The sequence below is a fragment of the Emydura macquarii genome, unplaced genomic scaffold (assembly GCF_026122565.2).
Source record: "Emydura macquarii macquarii isolate MOO-44397 ecotype Brisbane River unplaced genomic scaffold, CSIRO-AGI_Emac_v2 contig_374, whole genome shotgun sequence".
NCBI lineage: Eukaryota > Metazoa > Chordata > Testudines > Chelidae > Emydura > Emydura macquarii.
Window position 1 is genome coordinate 11,530,067 of NW_027130511.1, and position 23,851 is coordinate 11,553,917.

The 23,851-nt window shown below is 40.3% G+C and overlaps 1 protein-coding gene and 1 long non-coding RNA gene across 8 annotated transcripts in view; one reads left to right on the forward strand and one right to left on the reverse strand.

Moving 5' to 3' along the window:
• BAZ1A (bromodomain adjacent to zinc finger domain 1A) overlaps positions 1 to 23,851 on the forward strand; it is a 127,597-nt gene that overhangs the window by 37,095 nt on the left and 66,651 nt on the right. For 3 of the 6 annotated variants that reach the window (XM_067534127.1, XM_067534136.1, XM_067534145.1), the window contains 2 exons: positions 15,613 to 15,756; positions 22,409 to 22,510. In XM_067534127.1, coding sequence (XP_067390228.1) covers positions 15,613 to 15,756; positions 22,409 to 22,510 — 246 coding nt within the window. Of the gene's footprint in view, positions 1 to 15,612; positions 15,757 to 19,397; positions 19,516 to 19,660; positions 19,675 to 19,722; positions 19,756 to 22,408; positions 22,511 to 23,851 lie in introns of those variants that run through there. The other 3 variants (XM_067534165.1, XM_067534174.1, XM_067534155.1) reach the window with 3 other exon arrangements.
• Positions 16,902 to 19,274, reverse strand: LOC137144055 (uncharacterized). 2 transcript variants are annotated; one of them, XR_010917315.1, is made up of 3 exons: positions 19,198 to 19,274; positions 18,601 to 18,794; positions 16,902 to 18,062 (listed from the first exon to the last, which is right to left on the reverse strand). It is a non-coding gene; the product is annotated as an uncharacterized lncRNA (long non-coding RNA). The 2 variants fall into 2 exon arrangements; XR_010917316.1 differs by lacking the exon at positions 19,198 to 19,274 and adding an exon at positions 19,120 to 19,139.

Consider the following 23,851-nt stretch of genomic DNA (forward strand, 5'->3'; position numbering starts at 1 on the left):
CAGGCATTTTGTCTGTTTCATGGTAGCTGGCTCCCACTACCAGTTTGCAGCGTTGCCCTTTGGCCTTTCCTCGGCCCTGAGGGTGTTTACAAAATGTATGGCGGTGGTGGCGGCTCACCTGAGGCGCAAAGGGGTCCGTGTTTTCCCCTATCTGGACGACTGGCTGATCAGAGGCAGGTCCAGGGCCCAGGTCCAGAGCAGTGTAGATCTGACATGCACCACTGCTGCTGGCTGGGCCTGCTAATAAACGAGCAGAAGTCCGCATTAACCCCGGTGCAGCGGATAGAGTTTATTGGGGCGGTCCTGGATGCATCCCAAGCCAGAGCTTTCCTACCCCAGCCACGCTTTGAGGCGATGTCTGCCATCATTGCTTGCCTGCACCTCTGCCCGACGATAACAGCCAGGCACTATCGGCAGTTGTTAGGCCACATGGCGGCCTGCACTTATGTGGTAAGACTGGCTCGTCTAAGACTCAGACCACTTCATTCGTGGCTGGCCTCAGTTTATGACCCAAGCAGACATTCCCTGGACCAGGTGGTCACGGTTCCCCCCCAGATCCTGGCCACATTAGACTGATGGCGGAGCCCCCGGGCAGTGTTAAGGGATGTGCCATTTGAAGAGCTAGTCCCCTTGGTCACCCTGGTATCGGACACCTCAGACTTAGGGTGGAGGGCCTATATCAGCACCAACCTCGGCGCACAAGGGGTCTGGTCAAGGGAGGAGAGGTGCATCAACGTGAGAGAGTTACAGGCTATTCGACTAGCATGTTGAGTGTTCCTCCACTTTATTGCGGGCAAGGTGGTGCAGGTACTGACAGACAATACAGCAGCCATGTATTACATCAACAGGCAGTGGGGAGCCCGTTCCTCAGCCCTCTGCAAGGAAGCCATTTGTCCGTGGGACATGGTGGTAAGGTACAATTTTCACATAATAGCCTCTCACCTCCCAGGAGCAAGGAACGACAAGACAGACCGCCTCAGCAGGTTGTTCTTACCCTGCCACGACTGGGCACTGCATCCAGGTGTGGTCTCTCTGATTTTCTGCTCTCCCCAGATGGACCTGTTTGCATCAGCATGGAACAAGAAATACCTGCAATTCAGCTCCCTCCGCGGTCTGGATGCTGGGTCGCACTCCGACGCTTTTCTGCTGCACTGGTCGGGAAGCTTCATGTACTCATTTCCACCCATTCCTCTCCTTCACAAATTCCTGCTGAAAATCAAGAGGGACAAGGCGAATGTTATCTTAATTGCACTGGCCTGGCCGCTCCAGCACTGGTTCAGCATGCTGCTGGACCTATTGATCACCCCCATGCTGGAGTTTCCGAGATGGTATGATCTCTTGTCTCAGGATCACGGTCGCTTGCTACACCCAGACCTGGACTCCCTACATCTCACAGTGTAGAGGCTCCATGGCTAAGCGCAGGCGAACGAACCTGTTCGGCGCAAGTCCAGAAAATTTTGCTGGGTAGCAGGAAACCTTCCACACAGGTCGTGTATTGGGCTAAATGGAAGTGATTTACCTGTTAGGCAGAGTCCCAGAGGATTTTGCCTGGGTTGTTGCTGATACAAGCGATCCTGGAGTACTTGCTGCAACTAAAACTCCAGGGGCAAGCCATGGCCTCCCTGAAAGTCCACCTAGTGGCTATATCGGCATTCCACCTACCTTTGGAAGGGAGATCATTTTTCTCCCACCCTATGACAATTAAGTTCCTGAAAGGGGTGGAGAGGCTCTATCCGCAGGTCCGTGATCTGGTGCCTCCCTGGGATCTCAATCCGGTCCTCTTGCAGCTCACAGGGCCCCCTTTGAGCCCATGGCTACATGACCTTTACTACTGCTGTCATAGAAGGTGGCTTTCCTGGTGGCCATTACCTCGGCAAGGAGGGTCTCCGAGATTAGGGCACTGACCTTGGAGCCTCCTTATATGGTGTTCTATAAAGACAAAGTTGAGTTGCGGCCACATTCAGCCTTCCTGTCTAAGGTGGTTTCCCAACTTCATTATAACCATGATATTTTTCTCCCTGTGTTTTTTCCCAAACTGCATGGTTCAGAGGAGGAGGCACATGCTAGATGTTAGACAGGTGTTAACATTCTACATCGAGCACACGGGACTGTTCTGGAGGTCTACACAACTCTTTGTCGCCGTGGCTGATCGGATGAAAGGCTTACCTGTTTCTGCCCAGTGCATCTCATTGTGGATAACTTCCTGCATCAAGTTCTGCTATGAGCAGGCGAAGATGCCACTTCCCGGGATAATTACAGCCCACTCAATCAGAGCTCAAGCTTCATCTACAGCCTTCCTAGCGAGAGTGCTTGTGCAAGACATCTGCAGGGCTGCCACCTGGTCGTCTGGTCACACCTTCACGTCCCACTACGCCATCGTCCAGCAGGCGTGGGATGACACAGCCTTCGGTAGAGCAGTGGTGCAGGCAGCTCATCCGTAACTCCAGCGTGCCTTCAGGGTATTGCTTGTGAGTCACCTACAATGGAATGGACATGAGCAAGCACTTGAAGAAGAAAAGACGGTTATTTACCTTGTAACTGTTGTTCTTTGAGATGTATTGCTCATGTCCATTCCATGACCCACCCCATCCCCCGTCCTCACTGTTGGAGTTGGCGGCAAGAAGGAACTGAGGGGGCATAGGGCCAGCAGCACCTCATATACCGTGGCATGTTCATGGGGCTCCAGAGGGCGCCAAAGCCAGCCCTATGGGTACTGCTAAAGGGGAAAAAAAAGTTCCGGTAACCGTGCATGAAGGCGTGCACACACCTGCAATGGAATGGACATGACCAACACATCTCGAAGAACAACAGTTACAAGGTAAGTAACCGTCTTTTTTTGAGGGCCCATGGGATTTGGCCCCTCTAGAATTGAGCTGTGGAGCTGCATGGAAAAACCATGTCCATTAGGGGATGCAGGAGTGTTCTTGTGCTAGGATGATATCATCAGCTCCATCTATACTGTACCCTGACCACCTCAGTTTCATTGCTGCTGCTACAGAGAGCTAATGTAACTACTATTCATGCCCATAAGCTAGTAATAGCATGCTTTTCTCCAGTTTTTTAAGTTACATAGTTTAGTATAATTAGGGGCCATACTCCTTGGGTTTTTCAGGGCTGTTTTGATTCTCAAATCCCACAGGGGCTGTGTGTCTTGCTTTGCTATTTTTTCTGAGACTGATGCCCACATTAGGTACCTGGCATGCGTGGGAGAGACTCTCATATCCCAGTGCATGATCTGCTGTGCCTGTGCTTCTTGAATGTGGAAGGACAAACCATTGAGGCCACAAAAGACTTCTCTGGCACTGATTTCTGCATCCACACTGCCATTGACACCAAAGGCATTGTTTGAATCAACACTGCTCAGTCCCACAAATGAGATAGAAGCCTCCAGAACACCTTTTGATCTCTAAAGAAGAGGAAGGATAAAAGGAAACATTCAGTTCCCCAGAAGGACTGTCTAGGGAAGAAGAAAGAGATTACATTCTCTGCTGATGCATATCACCTATGAAGATTCCTTACCAGTCTCAACATCTCCTTTGGCCTGTAGCTTTAGGTCCTGGTATAGACTGACTTAGATACACCAACGCTGTCACTGTCCCTTTTCTTGTCTGGGGAAACTCCTTTGAGGCTCTTGGTTATGCCTCCATGGCTTGACTCTGCACAGCAATGTTCGTTACCATTTTCAATCGGAAATATCCTTGAGGAATAGGGGAACTCTTTGGAGTTGACCAGAAAATCCCTTCTAATCTGCTCCAGGGAACGCCTCTGCCTCTCATTGCAAGAAGTACAATCCACCTGGAAGGATAATATGCAAGGCCCCCTTCAACTCCAGATGTGGCCTTACATTCAGGAATCAGTGAAGGTCTTCTTACTGTGGCCAGATCTGCTCGCTGTGGCACTGACTTTGGCACCAGTGATGTCATCCTCACTGATGCCCTTCCTGGCACCGGAGGCACCTCCTTTAGTGCCAAAAGCTTTTCTAGGACCAGCATTATCTCAGGCACTGCTGCCTTCAGTGGCCTCCATATTTCAGTTGATGCCTGTGCTGCCAGCACTGTTGGCACCTGCATTAGCATTACTCTATTTGCAAGACGAATGAATGTCAGAGGAATAGGAAGAGATGCCTTCAGAGGAAACTGAGCAGTCACCATTGATGATGCATCTCCTGAAAACCGAATTGGTGTTTCATTGGTCTCTCCCCCGATAAACAGTGCAGTTTCATGAGCTTGTGGGAAGAATGACTAATATGCTCCATCTCCAGACAGGAGTTCCATCACCAGAAACATCTAATTTCCTTTTTGATACTATGGAATGATAGACAAAAGACAAAATTACACTTTCCACTATTTCAGGCCTACTAAATCCCAGGACATCTGGCACTCTCCCATTTCTTCGCCACTGGTGTAGAAGAGGGCTAATCAGATGTACCAAGTAACCTTGGAGGGCCACTGATTTTTGTTACAACATCATTAAGCAGATTCTATAGATGTCTCTGCAGACTGGTAAATTGTCTAGAGAAGCAAGGTATCCCTTTCTTTTCCTGTAAGGATTGTCTACACTTACAGTGCTGCAACGGCACAGTGAAGACACTACCGCTCAAAGAGGTATAGGTACATCACCTCCCTAAGAGGCAGTAGCTGTGTTGATGGGAGAAGCCCTACCCCCTACATAATGCTATCTACACTGGGAATTAGGTCGGCATAACTGTGTTGCTGTGAATTTTCCCCATCCTTGAGCGACGTAGTCATGCTGACATAAATTTGTAATGTAGACTAGGACTTAGATAATGAAGGTGGCAGACTGGATGGTTTTGGGAAAAAGTTTATTCTTCCACCTTATTGGGTTTCTGTGTGGCAAACTACATGCCCTGATACACCTATGCACTTTGAGACTTCACTAACCCTGTTTTGGACTTCTTACTGGAGGAACAAAGGGAAGCTGTAATGAATTTTGTCACTGAAAATAGAACATAAGTCAGATATTCATTGAGGCCATAATATTGATACCTCAGATATGGCTAGTGCTGTGGCCACTAGCATAGTTATGAGGAGATATTCTTGGCTTGGATCACTGGGCCTTGCTCTGAAATCACAGAGAATAACTGAAGACCTCCTCTTTGAAGGTTCAGCTCTTTTTAGTAATAAAATGGATGAGTCTGTAGAGATGATTAAAACTGAGTCATCCATCCCCCTGCACTCTTTACTCCTATAGGATTTTCCTAGCTCTTTGTCTGCCTCAGAGAGCATCCCCTCCTATACTGCTTTCAAGTTCCATAGATGGTCTCATTTACAGCAGCAGAGCATTCAGTATCAGAGAAGATTCCAGATCTCTGCTCCATCCAAGGCTGCTTCTGCAAAAAGGCCACAGCACATATTCTGGTCATTCTTTCAATAAGCATTTTACTCATTGGACTATGCATCATGCTTCAGTGTTTGGTTTGGTAAAATGGGGTGATAGTTTATATTTAGTTAGAATTCCTTGCTCCACCTTCTTCTGATGGGGGGGCACCACTTTGAAACAGGAGTAGATCAAAGTGCACTAAGGCAAGTGTGTATCAGCAGGGCCCCAATGGACAGTTAGTGGCAGGCTAGTGCAAGGTAGATTCACATCCCAGTTTGCCTCAAATTAAATGTTCATGTTGACAAGCCCTAAAACTTTCAGAGTGTTCCTGTGCAGAAAGTTGCCTTTACCTGAGCAGCTTAACTGGCCCTGATCCAAATCTCTTTGAAGTCAGTGAAACTATTCCTATTGACTTCAGTGGGCTTTGGATCAGGCCTTCCATTTTCAGTGTCTGTAAAATGCATGTCGCTGTAGTTACTGCTGAGCATGCTAGAATTTAAAGAGAATAACCTAATTAACTCAAAGAATTTATGTGACTATTTGTAACTCTTAATGCAAGATGAGCTAGAACAAATGCCTTTCATTCAGTTAACCCAAGCTCTTTTTTACAAGGCTCATGCTGAAGCTATCCTTATTTTAGAAAGCACTGTTTTAAAACTAGGGAGCTGTTTTTGAGAGTTTGCTGTTTTCCTTCACAGTCAGGTTTTCGTTTGGTATTCATCTGTTTTCTTTTATCTGCCTTATGGTATAAAATAAGATTGATAACTAAGGCTACAATTTTGGCACAGAAATTTTCATTAAATTTCATGGCAGAGGTGAAGGAAAAAATGAAGTCACAGAAAGATCTCCCAATGATGTTTTCACCTGCTGTTTTCAAGGAAAAGCTATATTTTTTTCTCCACTTTTAAACAAACTGAATCCTATTTATCAGAAATTATGTTTAATCTTTGTTGCTACTATGAAATATTACATTAATGCTTTCCTTCCAAAAAATATTTAAAGAGTAACTTTTGTTGGTTGTAGCACATTTGCTAATTAAATAAATAAATTTAAAAGAATTAACACCAAAGAAGAATACTGTTTGGTGGGGGAAGGGGAGGGAAAAAGTGGATTATATTTTGGGGGTGCTGAAAGGTGACGCCCGGCGGGGAGGAGGAGGCATGGTTGGAGAGCAAGTCCACCCCCTGATCGTGGCGTCTGTCCTGTGGGACTGTAGTCTCCCCACTCCAGGCATTGTGACCTAGAGCATGTGGTTGCAACGCCACTTAGGTTTGGCATGTCCATCTCCTGTCTCCATCTTGGGGTGCTGGAAGAACAGCAAAAGTCGGGGGACCTCTGTCCCCATTACCTTACCCTCCATGCTCGTAAGCCTGAGGCCCTCTGGTGATGAGTCTTTCCCTCTTCCCAGACCCAGCTGTTCTCTGGTGCTGAGAGGCGCCACCACCATGGTTTTGGCAGCTAGCAGGTGAGGACCCTGCTGCCAGCAAGCGTTTTGATGCAGAATGGAACCTGGCTAACACTCTGCATAACGCACAGCAGGACCTGGATGCCAGTCAGGCCAAGCTGCAGAATGCTCCCTTCCAACCAGGTTTTGAAAAGTTGGGGGGGCATGGTCCTTTTGACTTTTCTGTCTCCAGTACATGCGTGTGATGCTTGTCCATTCCCGTGGGACAGAAGCTGCTGCTGCAGGGTGAGTGTGAGATGGGCTCATAACAGACTTTATTCAGATTCACTATTGTGAATTCCGTGACCTCTGTGCCAAAATCATGGCCTTATCCATAACACTCAAACTGGCTATCTAATCCAACCTCTTGTATATCACAGGCCACAGAATTTCACCCGCTTACCCTTGTATTAAGTGCAATACTTGTTTGACTAAAACTTTTTGTCCAGAAAGGCATCCAGTCTCGATTTGAAAACATCAAGAAAGGGAGAATCCACTGCTTTCCATGGTAGTTTGTTCTGATGCTTCATCACCCTCATTGTTTGCACTGAGGATTTTTGTTGTTTCTCTGGATCAAGTTTATAGGCAGAGTGGATTGATTTAAATCAAGATAATTTAAATCATGATTTCAATCACCAAGAAAAATCATTGATATAAATCAAGTTTCCCATTGATACTTCTTCATATATTTCTTAAACAATGGTGTAAATCTGATCATTAAAGTATGTTAATTTACAACTCAATACAGCATTTTACAACATCTAGGAGGGCATACTTTGTGTAATTTTTTAGATAACTTGATTTTTATTAATTTAGGAAATAGTATATAATCCTCATTACCTGTGTCAAACTGCAGATGCAGCAGCAGTACATTAGGAATGGTAAGAACTAAATCACACACACAAACACAATAGCACTTATATTTTATTAAACTAACTCTTAAATGTTACATAAATGTTTCACATTTGCAATTGCAGCAGTCTCCTGAGTTGCTGCTGACTGTTGTCCTTAAACCTTTTTTTTTTTAATTTTCAAATTTCATTAAGTCTAACAGACATGTGAGTCGTCAAAACACTAACCGTACGCTGTTCTTAAAACTTCTACAACTAACTCTCATCTTCCCCACTCCCACTATCATTTGTATTCATAGAGAAATACAAGTTTTACTGCTTTTTCAACTCCCAGTCGGTTTCTTAGCTTTGAGTGAATAATACCAAACGATGAAAATATTTTCTCTGTGCCTGCAGAGGAAGCTACTGCTGTGAAAAGTTGGCTTAGCAACTGAAGGAACTCTGTTTCAAGGTGTCTGGCTAATGATTTCCACCAGTTCAGGGGAGTGACTTTGTTCAAAACATCATCAGTAAACATGTACTATTTAAATGGTTTTGCTCCAGCCCTGAAATTTATTATGACTGGCATAACTGAGGAGTGGTTTTGAGATGCCCATTCCATGGCAGCATCATCTTCTTTAGAAGTTAAGCATCTACCTTTATATCTGGGGTCGAGAATGTTCGCAAGAAAATGAGGTGGAGTTAGTGCTTGATACATTCGCTTCTTTATTGCCTGCAGTTTAACTTTCTGGTGAGGTATTTCTTTCTTCAGTGTCTCTTGAAGTGCCTTCTAAACTTTGGCAGCATCAGCAATGCTGCAACAATTTCTCTGAAGTTTGTTTAAGGCTATGGATATAGGCTTCAGTACACTGAGCATATCCTCTACATTCCTCTTTAATCCAGTGTTAGATACTCTAGATGAGATACTTCCATCTATTTTATCACAGTTTTCTTCACAACATTTTATGAGGATAGGCCGGTTCTTAATAAATTGTTCAAATCAACCAACCACAGAATTCCATCTAACATATTGAGGGAGAATTAGTTTGGATCCTCCTGCTCTCTTCAGTGAAGCTGAAGCAAAATGTTTGTTACGGAAGTATTTTGCATCTTTAACAACATTTTCTTTTATTCCTGGAGAAGATGTACTTAAGTCTTTGGCTAAAAAATGCATTAAACGGGCACTGCTGCCATATGTTATTAAGAAGCATCCTTCCATTTCTTCTTCTAAGTATCTTCTTATCTTTGCCACGTTCGCAGCATTGTCTGTGACAAAACTGCACATGTGACAGTTGAATTTTTGTTCACAGTTTATTACAGCTTTCACTGCGACTTCTTTAGTTTGTTGTGTGGGCATTTTCCTGATTTTTCTGTTGTTTCCAAAAGATATGCAACCCCATCTTCTGTTATCACACAGACACATATTACTGGATCATTGTGTGCCTTGCTCCACCCATCCAGGCTTAAACTGGCATATTTCCCCTCAGTATTTCTTGCACACTGTTCAAGTTCCTTCTCATACACTGTATCTAGCAACCTTCCACCAATGTCTGCTCTACCAGGTGGAGTGTAGCCTGGTTGTAAGGACTCAACCATGTCAGTGAAGTGTTTATTGTTAACAATGCAAAAAGAAAAATTGGTGGCATAAATGAACCAAGCAATCTTTTCATCTGTGGTGTCTTGTTGGTATTTGCTGGCCTTACTACAAACCCATCCATGGTAGTGGTTTTACTGGATCATTGAAATCTTTTGCTTACTACTCATACTTCGTTGTCTGAAATATGTTCAGTTGCAGCACTGCTGTTAAAAGTACGGACGGATGACTCTGAAGTTGGTGCAGATAGATAGTCACAGTCAAAGTCTTTTATGCTTAAATGGAATCCTAAAACAAAATTAAAAAATGATTTTGAATAGTTGTTCTTCTCACTTTGTTATTCAGTTAATCATTTACGTTTTTTTCAGCGAGGATGCAGATCAGATTCCAAATTACCAAGAAAGCTAAGACTGCACTTAATTTTGGAGTAAGCCCCATAGAACTCACTGGCACTTCTGTTTTTTGAGAAAACAAGTGTAGGATGGGGTTCCCTGGGGGAAGCTGAGTTATGTGGAAGTAAAATAGGGAATAGACTTATGGCATCACCATGGTCTGTGGCCATGATGTTCCAAAATAAGGGCATGTATTATGTAATATAAAATAAGAAAATGACACCCAATGGCAACTGGCAACTCTAGGTTTCTCTTACTGCAGCTTTCTGTACCGTATACTTGGGTGATAGATTCTAAATCTACTTAGCTAATTAAACAAGCTATAAGGATTAGCTAAACTAAACTTTTTTTTCTAGCAACATCCAACATAGCAAACAGCTTGGGAATTTACTTCTTAAATCACACTTATACTAAAAGGCATAGAGTCTTGAAGAATGATGCATTGCAAAGTGAATTATTTAAGTTACTAACCAGTTGATCCACATTGTTCTTCAGACATAGCCACACCTTCATCCACATCATTTTCTTCCAATAAGCAGTTTTCATTATGAGGTTTCATTCTTGCAACTAGGCCCTGCATCTCCTTCTTGCACTGCTTACACTTGACACGTTTTCCTTTTTTACCCAGGGAAGGAATTTCTTCAAAATATTCCCAGATAGGATCTCTTACGCCCAGAAGCCATGACAGTTTTTCTCTGGCAAAAGTGTAGGGAATATAGGAAGCTGTGTGTGTACTGAATAATGTCTTCCCTTTTTTTTCTCTCATCCGAATCTGTTTCTTTCTACTATGTCTCCATCCTTTGTCTCTGTCTTTAAGACAGTGTCTTAACTCCTCTGCCTTGCTTGGCCCAGCTCCACCACCACATAAGCACAGAACAACAATCCTATCCAGCCTGTGTCTTTCTTTGCACATGTGACTTTAGTCTGCTGAGAAACAGAAACTGAAAGCCCAGAACTTTCAAGAAGCAAGATCTGGTAGTTTGGCTGGACAAACTAGAGCCATTAATTCATTTTTATGAGACTATAAGTGTAGGTTTAGCATGTTTGTGATGAGATTTAATTGTAACTGTTATTTTGAAACAAGAGAGAAATTTAGTGTTTTATTGATGATTTAAAAAAAATAAATCTGCTTTAAATAAATATCCAATTTAAATTTAAAAAATCTGATTTTTTAAATTAAAACAAACAAACAAAAAAAAACATTGATTTTTATCCACCCTGTTTATAGGGCATGGTGGTTGAGCAGAGTCTCTGCTATTATGGGAGGAGAGAGAATAGACAGCATTTTTTTCCCCTTTGGACCTAGGAAAAGGATCAAGAGTAAATAAGTGTTGTGCTGAAATGCTCGTTTGCTAAATATTCAGCAGCTTCCAGGAAGGTTAACCATTTTCAGTTTTTAAATTATTTTGATTTTTATGACACTTTGTAGAATTTAATGTAAATTATGGAATTCGTTCAGTTTTAACTCGAGATTTCATGGGCTCTTTTAATATATTTTTCAGATTTAGCATGTATTAGCTCCCTCTTGTGGCTCTTTAAAAATTAAGCACTAGAATGATTGAGTGTGTTAATGGCTATGGCTTCAAAACTTATTGGTGCTTTCAATAGTTTTCTAGTAGATTTTTAAAAATGTTAGCCAAATTGAACTGGATCAGATTTGCAGGGAAATTTCTTTTTCAGCATATAATATAAAAAAGTACAAAAGACCCACTTTTAAAGTGAAAGCAACTATCTGATGTAACTTTTTAATAGATGCAAAGCAGATAATGCATCTGTACAAGACTTACTCTACAACAAATATGTATAAGAGGCTCATTGGTTTTCTGATAACGTTACATGTGATCACATTTTGGGGTGGAAAATAGACGAAACACAGTTCCTAATTTCTTTTCCCTCCATGATTGAATCTTTTGGCAAGACTTGAAAAATGTACTGTCCTCTTGCTAGTAGCAAGTTAATGGAGGACTGGGTGAACATAGATAGATCTGCATAGTAGTGTTGGAACACAGTTATTACACTGCTAGGCTGAGTCCTGCTGTTCCAATTATCTGCCATGTTTGGGGCAAAAACAGGACTGTTTCCTTCTCTGCCTGATGCATGTATATATCAGGGAACACCACTGTGCTCAGTGTTCTGGTCCCTGCTCTGTGTATGTCTCAGGCAAAGTGGAGAGTGCAGTGCTCAGATGGTGAACAGTGCACACAGAAGAGGCAGTTATTACTTGCAGATTCCAGTTAGTGTGCAGCTATGGGTGTTTATCCCATGATGCTGCCCCGGAATTCCTCTAGGCAAATCATCCTTCTTTGGTATTGGCTTGGGATGTAGGCTTAGGTCTTTGGGTATATATCTGGCAAATCTTGTTGGAGCTTGGTCTTCGACAAGCACCCTGGTTAGAGGGATCTTGTATTTCCTCCACTAAATTGTAGTAATAAAGACATAAGAATAGCCATACTGGGTCAGACCAACGGTCCATCTAGCCAGTATCCTGTCTTCCGACAGTGGCCAATTCCAGGTGCTTCAGAGGGAAGGAACAGAATAGGTAATCATCAAGTGATCCATCCCTTGTCAGCCATTCCTAGCTTCTGGCAAAAAGAGGCTATGGACATTTCAGAGAATGGTTTTGCATCCCTGCCTATTCTGGCTAATAGCCATTGATGGACCTATCCTCCATGAACTTATCTAGTTCTTTTTTGAACACCATTATACTCTTGGCATCACAACATTCCCTAGCAAGGAGTTCCACAGGTTGACTGTTGTGTGAAGAAATACTTCCATTTGTTCGTTTTAAACCTGCTACCTACGAATTTCATTTGGTGACCCCTGGTTCTTGTGTTATGAGAAGGAGTAAAAAACATTTCCTCATTTATTTTCTCCCCACCAGTCATGATTTTATAGTCCTCTATTATATCCTCCCTTAGTCATCTCTTTTCCAAGGTAAAAAGTTCCAGTTTTATTAATCTCCTCTCATATAGAAGCTAATCATATGGAAGCAAACCCCTAATCATTTTTATTGCCCTTTTCTGTACTTATGCCAATTCCAATACATCTTTTTTGAGATGGGATGACCAGATCTGCACACAATATTCAAGATGTGGGCATACCATGGATTTATGTTAATGTGCATCTATTTAAATGATAGTGCATGTGAGATATGATGTTGGGGTTCCCTCTAAAGTGTCACTGGAAATTTCTTCTATCCGCGCAGCAAATACAGTATGAGCAGAAGTAATGCAAACTTCCCTAAACTACCATGCCAGTGTACGTGAAATCCTGATTTGGAGGGACTTTCTTAGAGGTGGTGGAGTAGTTAAATCTTCATGTGAATATGCTGAGATTGTATACAAGAATGCCAAGTAATATTAATTGTAATGATAGTTTTCATGGTTTGGACCTAACTATCAACCAATTTACTTTACAGCAGCTGTTGGATGGTAATTTCTGGTGTTATTATCTTGGGAAGTATTTGAAACAGTGATCTAAAGACCAAAGGCTGTGTATCTCATTGCCAATATATTGAGCTGATTGGTGCCTCCTTCTCTTCCTTACCTCCAGATGATCTGTTTTGAAAACATGGACTCTTCATTTCAAACAGTTCATGTTTCACAAGTTGGTATTCTGTAGCAGGGAATATTTTGGACTTAAACCTTTTTGGAAGAAATCCCTTTTTAAAATGTATGTTTGTATCAGTGTATATAGCAGATTTTTTTTTGAAGAGAGTTCATTAACCAGTTCACCTTCTTTTGAAAATTGCTTATAAATCGATAATTGACCCTGGGACCAAGCAAGCTTGAAACCTTCTAGAAAGCAGGATGTGTTAGCATACTTACTCTTCTTCCCTCATTCAGGGTTCTGAGTTTATAAAAGGGGAATAGCCCAGGTAGTTCCCCCATTCCTTCTTATTACTGCAAGTGCAGTGAGTTTGGGAGCCCACTTAATGGCCTCAATTTTTCTCGTTTTTCCCTCTCCTTTTCCCAGCCCCCGAATGCTTATATAGCTGTTAGTAAAGGATTCTTTGTTGTTTGTTTTTTAATTATTTTTTGCATGAGTGTTCCTTTGCTGTTGCAAGCATTGCCTAGTGTTTAGTTCTCCTGGGCTGCTTTCCTTCCCCAGTGTTAGTTCTCTTCAGCTGATTTTTCCTCATACGTATTTCCTATCTTGGGTCTGTTGACCCTGCATGCAGGATGTCTAAAGGGACTAAGAAAGCTGGGGTCAAGTCCTGTGCTTTATGCAATTTTGTGATGTCCATTACAAATACTGATGCTCAGTCCCTCTAGGAAGGTGGTTATGAAATGGTTTTCCTTTGGCTACCCGTGCAGTCAGGATGTTTAGCTGCTGTCATTGTCCACGATGGATAGTTTTCATAGTACAGACAAGGCTTTAAGAGATTAAACTAAAAAATGTGCACCCCGGAGTGGCGGAGAAGGGTGAAACCTAGTGGCTAAGAATTGCTTATTATATAGTTATGAAATATATTAAATGAGTATTAATTTATTATAGATTTTGAATAACTAAATTTTGTTTCTTTTATAACTAGCACTCACGATGGCAAAGGAATGGGTTTGTTTTGTTTGTCACTTGTGTGTGTGCCAGATGGAGCCTTAATGTGTGTCAGGAGATAAACGGGCCATTATTAAGATTAGATACACAGTGATCATTTTAGCTTTGTTTATTTGGGTCATCAGCCCTACTAGAGGATGATCTTTTCTAGTATAAATACTTTGGCAAAACAAAATCCTTTCCTTTCTTCCTAGATTATTATGAAAATAAACTTAAAGGGCTTCGACGGTCTCATTTTTAAGTAACAAAAATAAAGTTCATTTTATTTTAAAAGGATGTTGTTAATTGTTATTTGGATAAAATAAGGATAAAAGCTCTTACTGCTAGTGATTTCAAAATAAAATGAAAAAGTATATTTAAGTAAACAAAGCTAAGTCAAGCAAATTCTTATAATTTACTGGCCTGTTTAGTCAAGTTGCTATGTATTTAAGGAGATGAATTATTCACTTTTACAGATGCAGTAAGGTGGAACTCTTATGTAAGATATAACCACTATTTCTATTAGGGATGTAAAATATTAAACAGTTAAATGGTTAACCAACTATAAATATTAGTTTTACTGTTAATATATTGCAATTAACGTTTAAAACAGATAGGGAGGGGGGAGAGGAGCTAGACCACCTGTGCGCAGGCTCCTGCTCTTGCAGCCACTGCCCCACACCCAAACCCACTGCTGTGGGGTGTGGGCTCTCGTCTCCGTGTTGACGGCGTCGGGCCATGGTGGAAGCAGCTGAGCTGCTGCTGCCGAGGAACGCCAAAGCCCTGCTACAGAGGGGTTCTCTGCAGCACCTGCACAGCACCCCTCTGTAGAACACCAGGGACCATGGGTCCGAGACAGGGGTCCCCCATGGAGCTGAGCTGGGGAGCACTACACAGGGGCTAAGGGGAGGGGGCGGGGTGTGGGAGGGAGGCCCAAGGGGGTGGTAAGGAGTGTGGGTGGGGCTTTGTGTCTTGTTAGTAAATATACTTGACAAAGATAATATATACATGGGGTAGGTTGTGAACTTGTTAACGATTACATGATTAAATTGATATAATTGTAATAGTTTAAACTAGTGGTTCACAATCTATGGCCTGTGGGATCTTTCGGAGTGGTCCTCTGCTCTCCTCCCACTGGCTGCAGAAGGGAGCCACTGCCTAGGGACCCAGGTGGAGCGCACAGGGCTACAGGAGCCTCCTCGCTGAACTCCTTCTGTCTGGCTGCAGTGGGAGGGGAGGGGGACTGCTGGTAGAGACTGGTGGGCCTTGAGGGTTATAAAAATGATATCTGTGGCCCTCAAGCTAAAAAGGTTGGGAAACAGTGGTTTAAACAGGAACTTTTTAAAACAATATTTACATCCTTAGTTTCTATTCTGGGATTACAAATGTACTCCTAGAAAAATGCATTCAACAAATTTAAACTTTGTGCATTATTAAAGGACTTTCATGTTTATAAATGCCTTTATTTTGTTTCAGGTTGCAGTGTAAGATTTTAGAAGTCATAGCTCCACCACACCACAATGGAATGGCCAATGGCCATATCAACAATACTGATGAAGACACTATCGTCATCAGTGATAGCGATGATTCAGAAACACACAACAGTTCTGCACAAAATGGGTAAATGACAATTTTACAAGTGTATCAAATATTTTGATTAAATTTTGGAAAATGAGACTAAAGCAAATTTAGTGGGGTTTTTCATGAGATTTGTCTCAAGCAAAGTGCAGGGGATATGGTGTCAGAATATTCAGCCATCTGAGCAGTCTGGCAAAACATTCATAGGTGCCTTATATATCGCAAAATAGGCAATTTCTGTCTAAAGCCAGAAAAGTATGTGAGTGTTGAAAAGAGAATAATTGATTAATGCTTCTTATGACTCAATTTCAGTTTACATTGTCTGTAGTAGTGTAGCACTAGGTCTATTCAGAGTTTCTCTTTCCTACCTCTGCACTCTGTTTACCAGACTTAAAACTAACAGTGTAGCATTTAATGTATTTTGGTTTTTTGAACAAAACCTGAAAATACTTGTAAGATTGCAAACACTGATTCAGGGTTTGATTTTTAAATACGGGTTTCACTCTAGAGCAAATATGGAAGAGAGAGCTCTTCTGGAAGCTATATGGCCTATTATTTTATGTATTTCTTTTGATATTTGTATTAGATGAACAGACTTCTTCCTCATGACCCAGCTCCTCCTGGACCCTTAATTTAGTGCATCATATTTTTTTCTCTGCTACAGGAAAAACTCCAAATTCAACTTTTATGATTTTATATATAGGAGCAAATAGGAAGATGAGATGGGCTGACTTAAACCCTTATTTGAACTGGTTCTTGAGAGTGGTGCAAGGAAAATTATGAAGGAAAATGTGAAAGGAATTCAAGAATTTTCCCTAGTATGAAACAAGGTTCCTATTTACAATTATTTCCTCAGTTGATGGTATAATGCACATGCTGCTGAGTTACAGACTTAGACCACAGTCCTGAAGACTGATTGTTGTAGGCAGACCCCATGCCTGTGTGGAGTCCCATTGAATTCAGTAGTGTTTCATATGGGTGTAGGGGCCTGTCTAAATCAGCGGTTCTCAAGCTATTTTTGCTAGGGACCCCCTTTACAAATATTTCATGCTGTGATGACCCCCCCAAAAAGGGATGATTCCCCCCCACCCTCAATGCTATGCCACCTTTACTGGCATGTGTGGGGGCTGACAGCTCACGACCCCCCCTAATAACTTCATGACCCCCTCAGGGATAATAATCCCCAACCCCTGGTCTAAATAGATCAGTTTGAAGAATCAGGGCCATTAACTTTGAGTCGTCTGAAATGGTTATTAATACAATACTGTTGCTTCCCCATTTCCACAGTCTGCTATTACTTAGCAATATAAGTGGTACTGCATTCATAAACACTACTTTCACCATGCTCAAAATCATGACAATAAAGAACCAAGACTTTCAAATCCCTGTATTAAACAGACCTAATATTACTGTGACTGTGAATGGAACTTGGCTCAGTTTCTCTCTTCATACTTTATGTTTGAAAAGAAGTGTGTCTGCAGCATTATTCTTGTTCAAAAAACTGTAGCAACTATTAGCTAATATCTTTTTAATTTACAAAGTGCCTTATTCCACAGTTTTCTTAGAAGGTGGGTTTACATTAGTATGTTTTTATATGTACTATCATAAATGCTGTGTCATTTCTTCTAAACTTATTATATCTATATTACTGTAATGCCCAGAAGTCCTAAAAAGGGGGGCCAGAAAGAACTAAAATTTACTAAGGATATTACTAGACAATGGACAAAGTCAGTGGACCAGATTGTGGCCTCAGTTTTACTTGTATTAATCTGGAGTAACTCCATATTGGCAAGTCCCTTTAGTTTATGTGCCTCACTTCTGCTACCTGTAAAATGAGGATAATTATATTCTTCTGTATAAAGCACTGTGAGATCTATGGAAGCAAAGTGCTTTAGAGACGCACTTTTGCAATTGACAACATGCAGACTGACTTCTGCAAGCTCACAGCTCCCCACTGACTTCATTTAGGCTACATATAGGTGCAGCAGTTCATCCTTGTGTTGGCAGTTGCAGGTTTATTTATTATTCATTGGATATCAGTGTATGTAACAAGATTGCTCCTTGTGTAACTAAGCAAATAATGAAGGTAAACCTGTGGAATTTTATCTACTCTTTAATGATGTTTCTAATGTCATGTAAGGGGGTTTCTGACTTGTTTATAGAGGAGCCCTATATCTTGAAAAATATGTACACTCTCTGTTACATGAGTATGGAATTCAAGGGAGATTATCTTTAAATTTAATACAGATATGGGCTGCAACTGGCTCTGTGCAGGCAGATCCTTATGTCCAGCCAACCCCATAAACTTCCGTTTTTGCAAAGCCAGTTGCAGGATTAGGGTTGATCCCCTACAAAAAATAATCCAGAAAGATGGAGGTTAGGAGAGAAACCTCATTAACTGTATGAAACAGCTAGTTCTGGATTGTTATTAAATAATAAATAATAGTAATTATTATTCTTTGCAGATGTTTTCATTGGTGGCATAGCTAATCAACATTGCATGATGTAAACATAATGACCAAACAATGTTACTAGAAGTTTAAAAATACAAAATTAAAATATCATGAATGAGAAGAAATTGCAAAATTGGATAACCTCAGTAGCCTATATCTGCTACTCCAAGATGTTAAAATTGTTGGCCACATCCCCAAAAGAGCCTACCTGAGTATGCATGCAGTTTTGCCATGTATGTATTATAATCTTGATTCTCTAAACCCTTACCTACATATAGGGTGACCAGATAGCAAGTGTGGAAAATCAGGATGGGGGGGGGGGGGGGGGCGCGGCGGAGAATAATAGGGACCTATAAAAGCCAAAGCACCAAATATCAGGACTGTCCCTATAAAATGGGGACCTAGTCATCCTACTTCTACAAGTAATACTTACATTGTAAATAGTCCCATCAAATTGACTGGGAAGATTTTGCCATGCAAACCTCTAGGGATTAAATTTTGTCACGGGTGGAAAATCTTTTCAGCGTGATAGATTTTCTGTCATTCCTGAATTTGTCTTGGGTACCAGAGAATTGTATACTCAGCATAATTGTTCATTGTAGTTTTTCTTCCAGACTATTCATTACTCTGAAAAATAGAATTAAAAAAAAAAGAGTCTTGACTGAAGATTTTCTTTAGCAGAAGAGGTTAAAGTGCTCAATTTGTCAGTTTCTAGGTTCTCAGTTACTTGTGCACTGCTTCAATCAAAAAGTGAGCAGCCAGAGTTGGAGAAGGGAGGGAATGAAGATCTGTTTTTGTTTTTCCCCGAATTCTTACACAGATTCCCCACAGTTGTAAATTGGAGATAATAATACATATTTCAACATTGATGTTACAAGGCTTATTCATATTTATAAAGTGTTCTATAAAATCAAAGTATTATTTTGACTTAAATAGCAAAATAATACAATACTTTTCAAAGTTCAGAACTCTGAACCCCAAACCCTGCTCTTATTCTCTAGGCAAGATTTAACAATACTATAAGACATACACATTTTAACTGGATAGATTCTTGAGCCCCTTTATAAGAATGCAGAGCTCTTCTGCTGACTCAGTCTAGAGTCAGGTGCCAAAACCCTGCTTTTGAATTCAGGGTAATTATTACTAATTTATGCTAGCAGGTGTGCCTCATTAACTCCAGACAGGCTCTAAAGGAAGTGTCTCTTTAGACTAGAGGAAACCTAGGACTGAGGATATCTCAGAGGAAAATCCTAGGAATGCCTACACTTGAAGAGGAAGTTAAGGTTGAGAGTTTGTTGTGGTTTTATTGTTTTTGAGATTCTACTAAAGCTAGAGACCAGCAAGGGGGGTAAGTTTGAAAACTAATTCAGTCTTCATGATCAGCTGAGGACTGAATAGGGTGAATCAGCCAGTTCATTCCAATATATATATGTTGGTGGAATAAATTTGTAAGATTGGTCTTTATTTCCTGGTCCTAATCCCCTGATATGGGTCAGGATTACAAAAGGTTCAGAGTCATATGATGGGGAAAAGCTATTCCTTTACTCTAGTTTTCAGTTCCATTTGGTGTTGGGAGCCTATTTAAAATGTATAAAGGAGTTTAGAAAACACTTTTAATGTTACTTATTCTGACTTGATTTTGTTTTCTACTTGAGTGTTAGACTGAGAAGGTTTCCATTTACTTGAATACTTGAACTCGTCTGAATGAATGGCAGCAAATGTGGTGATGTATGGTGGAGGAACTAACCTGTTTATTATTCATATGGAGGAAACACTCTAATACAAATCTTTGTTGTTTTAGTTTTCTTATCTTCAGATTATAGAAGACTAATCAAAGTATGAAGACCTGATGTAATATGAAAAATCTTCAAGATGTTTCATAGCTAGTCTTAGCAAATACACTCTCTCCAAAATTATCTCCATACAATCCAAAGAAAATGCAAGGAGTCCTTTAGTGCTATGCTGACTAAACTATATTTAATAAATTTCAAACAATACATCAGTACTTCTAAAATCTTGTTAATTTGGGGGTATAGTGACTTCTTAATTAGCCACAGCAGTCTAGCTGTAAGTGGTTTTTGTTTACCTAAATTTTTATTTGAGTATGGTTTGTATGACTTGAGTAGTTTCAAACCTCCACCTTTTTGACAGATCATAATTGCATATTATGCATGTTCAAGAACTTGGACAGGGTGCTTGTGTGTTTTTAAATCAAACAAAACTCTCAAGAAACAATCAGGATTTAAGGCTTTACTAGCTGCTATATCATTTTTTCTGGAGGAATTGCTTATAATGGTTAAAAGGTGCTTAATAAGGAGTGGTTTCTGTTCTAAAAAGAGATCCTTGTTTCTCATTTTCAGAGGACACTGGCTCCTTATAGTTTTTTTTTGTTTGTTTGGTTGGTTGGTTGGTTTTTTGGTCTAATAGTGCATGTATCTTGTCTGTACAGTATAAAGATGGTGACTATATACAAGTGTATGAATCAGAACTCTGGGGCAAATCTCATATCTGTAACCCTTATATACGATTCCAAAAATCTCTTGGCTATATTCTTCTAGGAATAAAAATAGTTTCAAGAATGGTGAAAGAAACACAAATTACAATGGGCAATAGAGTCCATTTTCAAGTGTTCCATAAATGTTACAGGGACTGAATAGCAGTACAGCGTATTGCCAGAAAGATACCAGTGCTTCCATGTAACTTTATGTTCCCATCCAGATTCAATATTAATTTTTAATTATCTAATCCTGTGCCTGCCAAAGCAGTAGCACGTTGAGATTATGGATGAAAAGCACTACATGAGAGCTAAGTATTATTATTTAATAATAAAGCACAACATAGTTGAAACACAATAAAACCATAGCAACTTCACACCTTTAGTTTCATTGTTGTATGTTTTTGTATATAAATAATACCATTAATATAATGTTTAAAGCAATGTCTAATTTTCGATAAAATCAAATAGTTTTTAAAAATATTGGGTTAGATGTGTTTTGGTGATGCTTAGCCTCTCAAGCACAGGCTTAGGAAAATATCTTCATCTGCTGAAGAATAGGGATCCTAGTTTTCCATGAATTAAAAAAACCCAAAATTTTCTGATTTAAAAAAAAAAAAAAAAAAAAAAAAATCCACATTTTTCCCTGATTAAAATGAAATGCTGAACTTTAGTTTCCCTAGCCACAATATAGGTATCCGTTAAACACAATGTTTTATTGATACACAGTAGAACCCTGTTTATCCGAACCTCCATTATCTGGCTCTCTATATTAACCGAACCCCCAGCCATCTGGGGCTGACAGTGGTGGGGCTTGGCTGGTCAGCCCCAGGTGGCTGGGGCTCCATCTGTCAGTGCCAGGCAGGGCTGATCAGCTGAGCCTCTGCTATGTGGAGCTGACCACCCGAGCCTCTCCCCCCACATCTAAAAATAAGGGATAGAAAGATCTTTGCCAATTCTTCTGATTATCCGCACTGAATAAGTGACATTGGTACTTTCAGTAAAATTTTAGTGAATATGTTTTTATTTTTTTCACAAAATGTAAAAACTAAAGATTCTCTTTATAACACTCCCCTCTCCTTCCCACTTCCCCCCCCCCCCCCAAAAAAAACCATAAAAAATAAAAAAAATTCTGCCTTTTTCCTTGGGAAACATGAAAAATACATAAGTCTTCATAAGGAAAGTATGCTGTCTCTACTGTACTAACTTGTAATAGGAGGTGACTGTGTCTTAGAATGGATTCAGTCATGACTATCTTTTTGTCAATCCATTTTTCCAAAAAGTCCAGGAAGAAATGCATTGTCTTGTGAAGCCTCTTCCTTTCAAAATGTTAGCCAGAGTATTCATTCTCCTATACTGGTCCTTTAAAGTGCTGCATTTTAGTTATTACAGCAGTATGGTTGTTTGCCACCTTTTTGCTTGCTTCATGCCAGTAGGTGATGGCAACAGCATGAACTTTTGAGTATGGATTTAAATTATAAAATATAATTTGTCTTTGTTAGACTATCTTGTTCTGTCTGACTTTAAAACTAAATGCAAGTACACGTTTTTGCCATTTTTATTATTTTGTTTAGAAGTCAGTGAGTTGATTAGCACATACAGTAGCACCCATAACTTCCACTGGTGCCAGTGTACTTTCCAGAGGCCTGTTTGTGTTGGTAAATATAATTACTTTTAAGATCTGTGTTCCAAAATATGTTTAGAAATGTGATTGTGTGTTCAAAATACTTCATAATTTTATTTTTAGGAAGAAAAAAACATTAATTGATCCCTTCTTGTTCAAGTACAAAGTCCAGCCTATTAAAAAAGAGCTATATGAATCTGTTACTGTAAAAGCATCTCAGATAAGGTAAAAATTACTGTTTTTCATATTGTCCTTGTACGTGAATTAGAATTGTACTGTGCTTGAATTATGCCCTGTATTGTTTTCACTGTGAGTATATAATATAGTCTATTTCTGATCAAAATAACACTTGATTTTATTATGTATTCAACACCCAACTAGAAATGCTGAAGCAAAACATTCTAGCAGTGCCCCACAGGTTTTCTGTACTGTCTGTAGTATTTGTATTGTAAACTGTGTACATTTTAGCTATACTGACTTTAAATAGTTTGAAACTGGGGAGTTGAGTTCTGCAATCAGTTTTAAGCAATTGCCATTTTGATAGTATGTGGTTGTTGCTCTTTAAAATGGAGAGTTTTTAAATAACCTCACCTTAACAAAACTGTGATAAGTTTTTAAAATAAAAAAAAAATCGCCATGATTTTTAAGAGTAAATTGTGCATCCATTTTACACTGAGTGTGAAATTGGAGTGATTTCTAGTATTTGATGTATTAATGCAGACTCATTCTCATTGTTTTGTATTGTGATCAATCTCTAGTATTATCAGAAATCTATTTAATATGTGTAATAATAAGAAAAAAAATACACAGGTTGAGAATGGAACGGATGGCTTGTCACTTAAGACATCTGGGTTCAATTGCTAGTTGTGTCACAGAATTCTTGTGTAACACTAAGTAAATTATTTATTCTCTTTCTCCCTGACTCAGTAGTCTCTCTTTCTTCAGCAAGCACTTAAGCACAATTTAATTAAACACAAGCTTAATTTTAAAGGATGGACTTAAACACATACTTCAAATGCATTGCTGAATTAGGGCCTTTGTACCTCAGTTCCCCATCTGTAAAATGAGAATACTAATATTTTTTTGATCCTACAGTCTCTTTTGTCTGTTTTGATTGTAAATAAATCTGCAGGGCAGGTGTTGTCTCTATTGATGAGTGTACAGTGCCTAGCACAAAGGGGCCCGAGTCTTTGTTAAGACCTCTAGATGCCATTGCAGAACAAATAACTCATATTCTTCTTCGAGTGCTTGGTCATGTCCATTCCTATGTAGGTGTGTGCTCACCCTGAGCATTGCTTCTGGAAAGTTTTTCCCTCAGTGGTATCTGTCAAGTCATCTCTGGTGCCCTCTGGAGTCATGCCTTCATAGCACCGGTATATAGGGCCTTGCCACCCCTCAGTTCCTTCTTATTGCCTGAACCTCAGCTCGTCCTTGTGTTCTTACAAGTGCTTCTCTCAATGGACTCTTGTTTCTCTACCTGTATATAGTTATTCATAGTGGTTAAGTTTTAGTTTTTAGGTTAGTAATTAGTTAGATTAGAGAACCCCGCTTAGCAGGATTAACCAT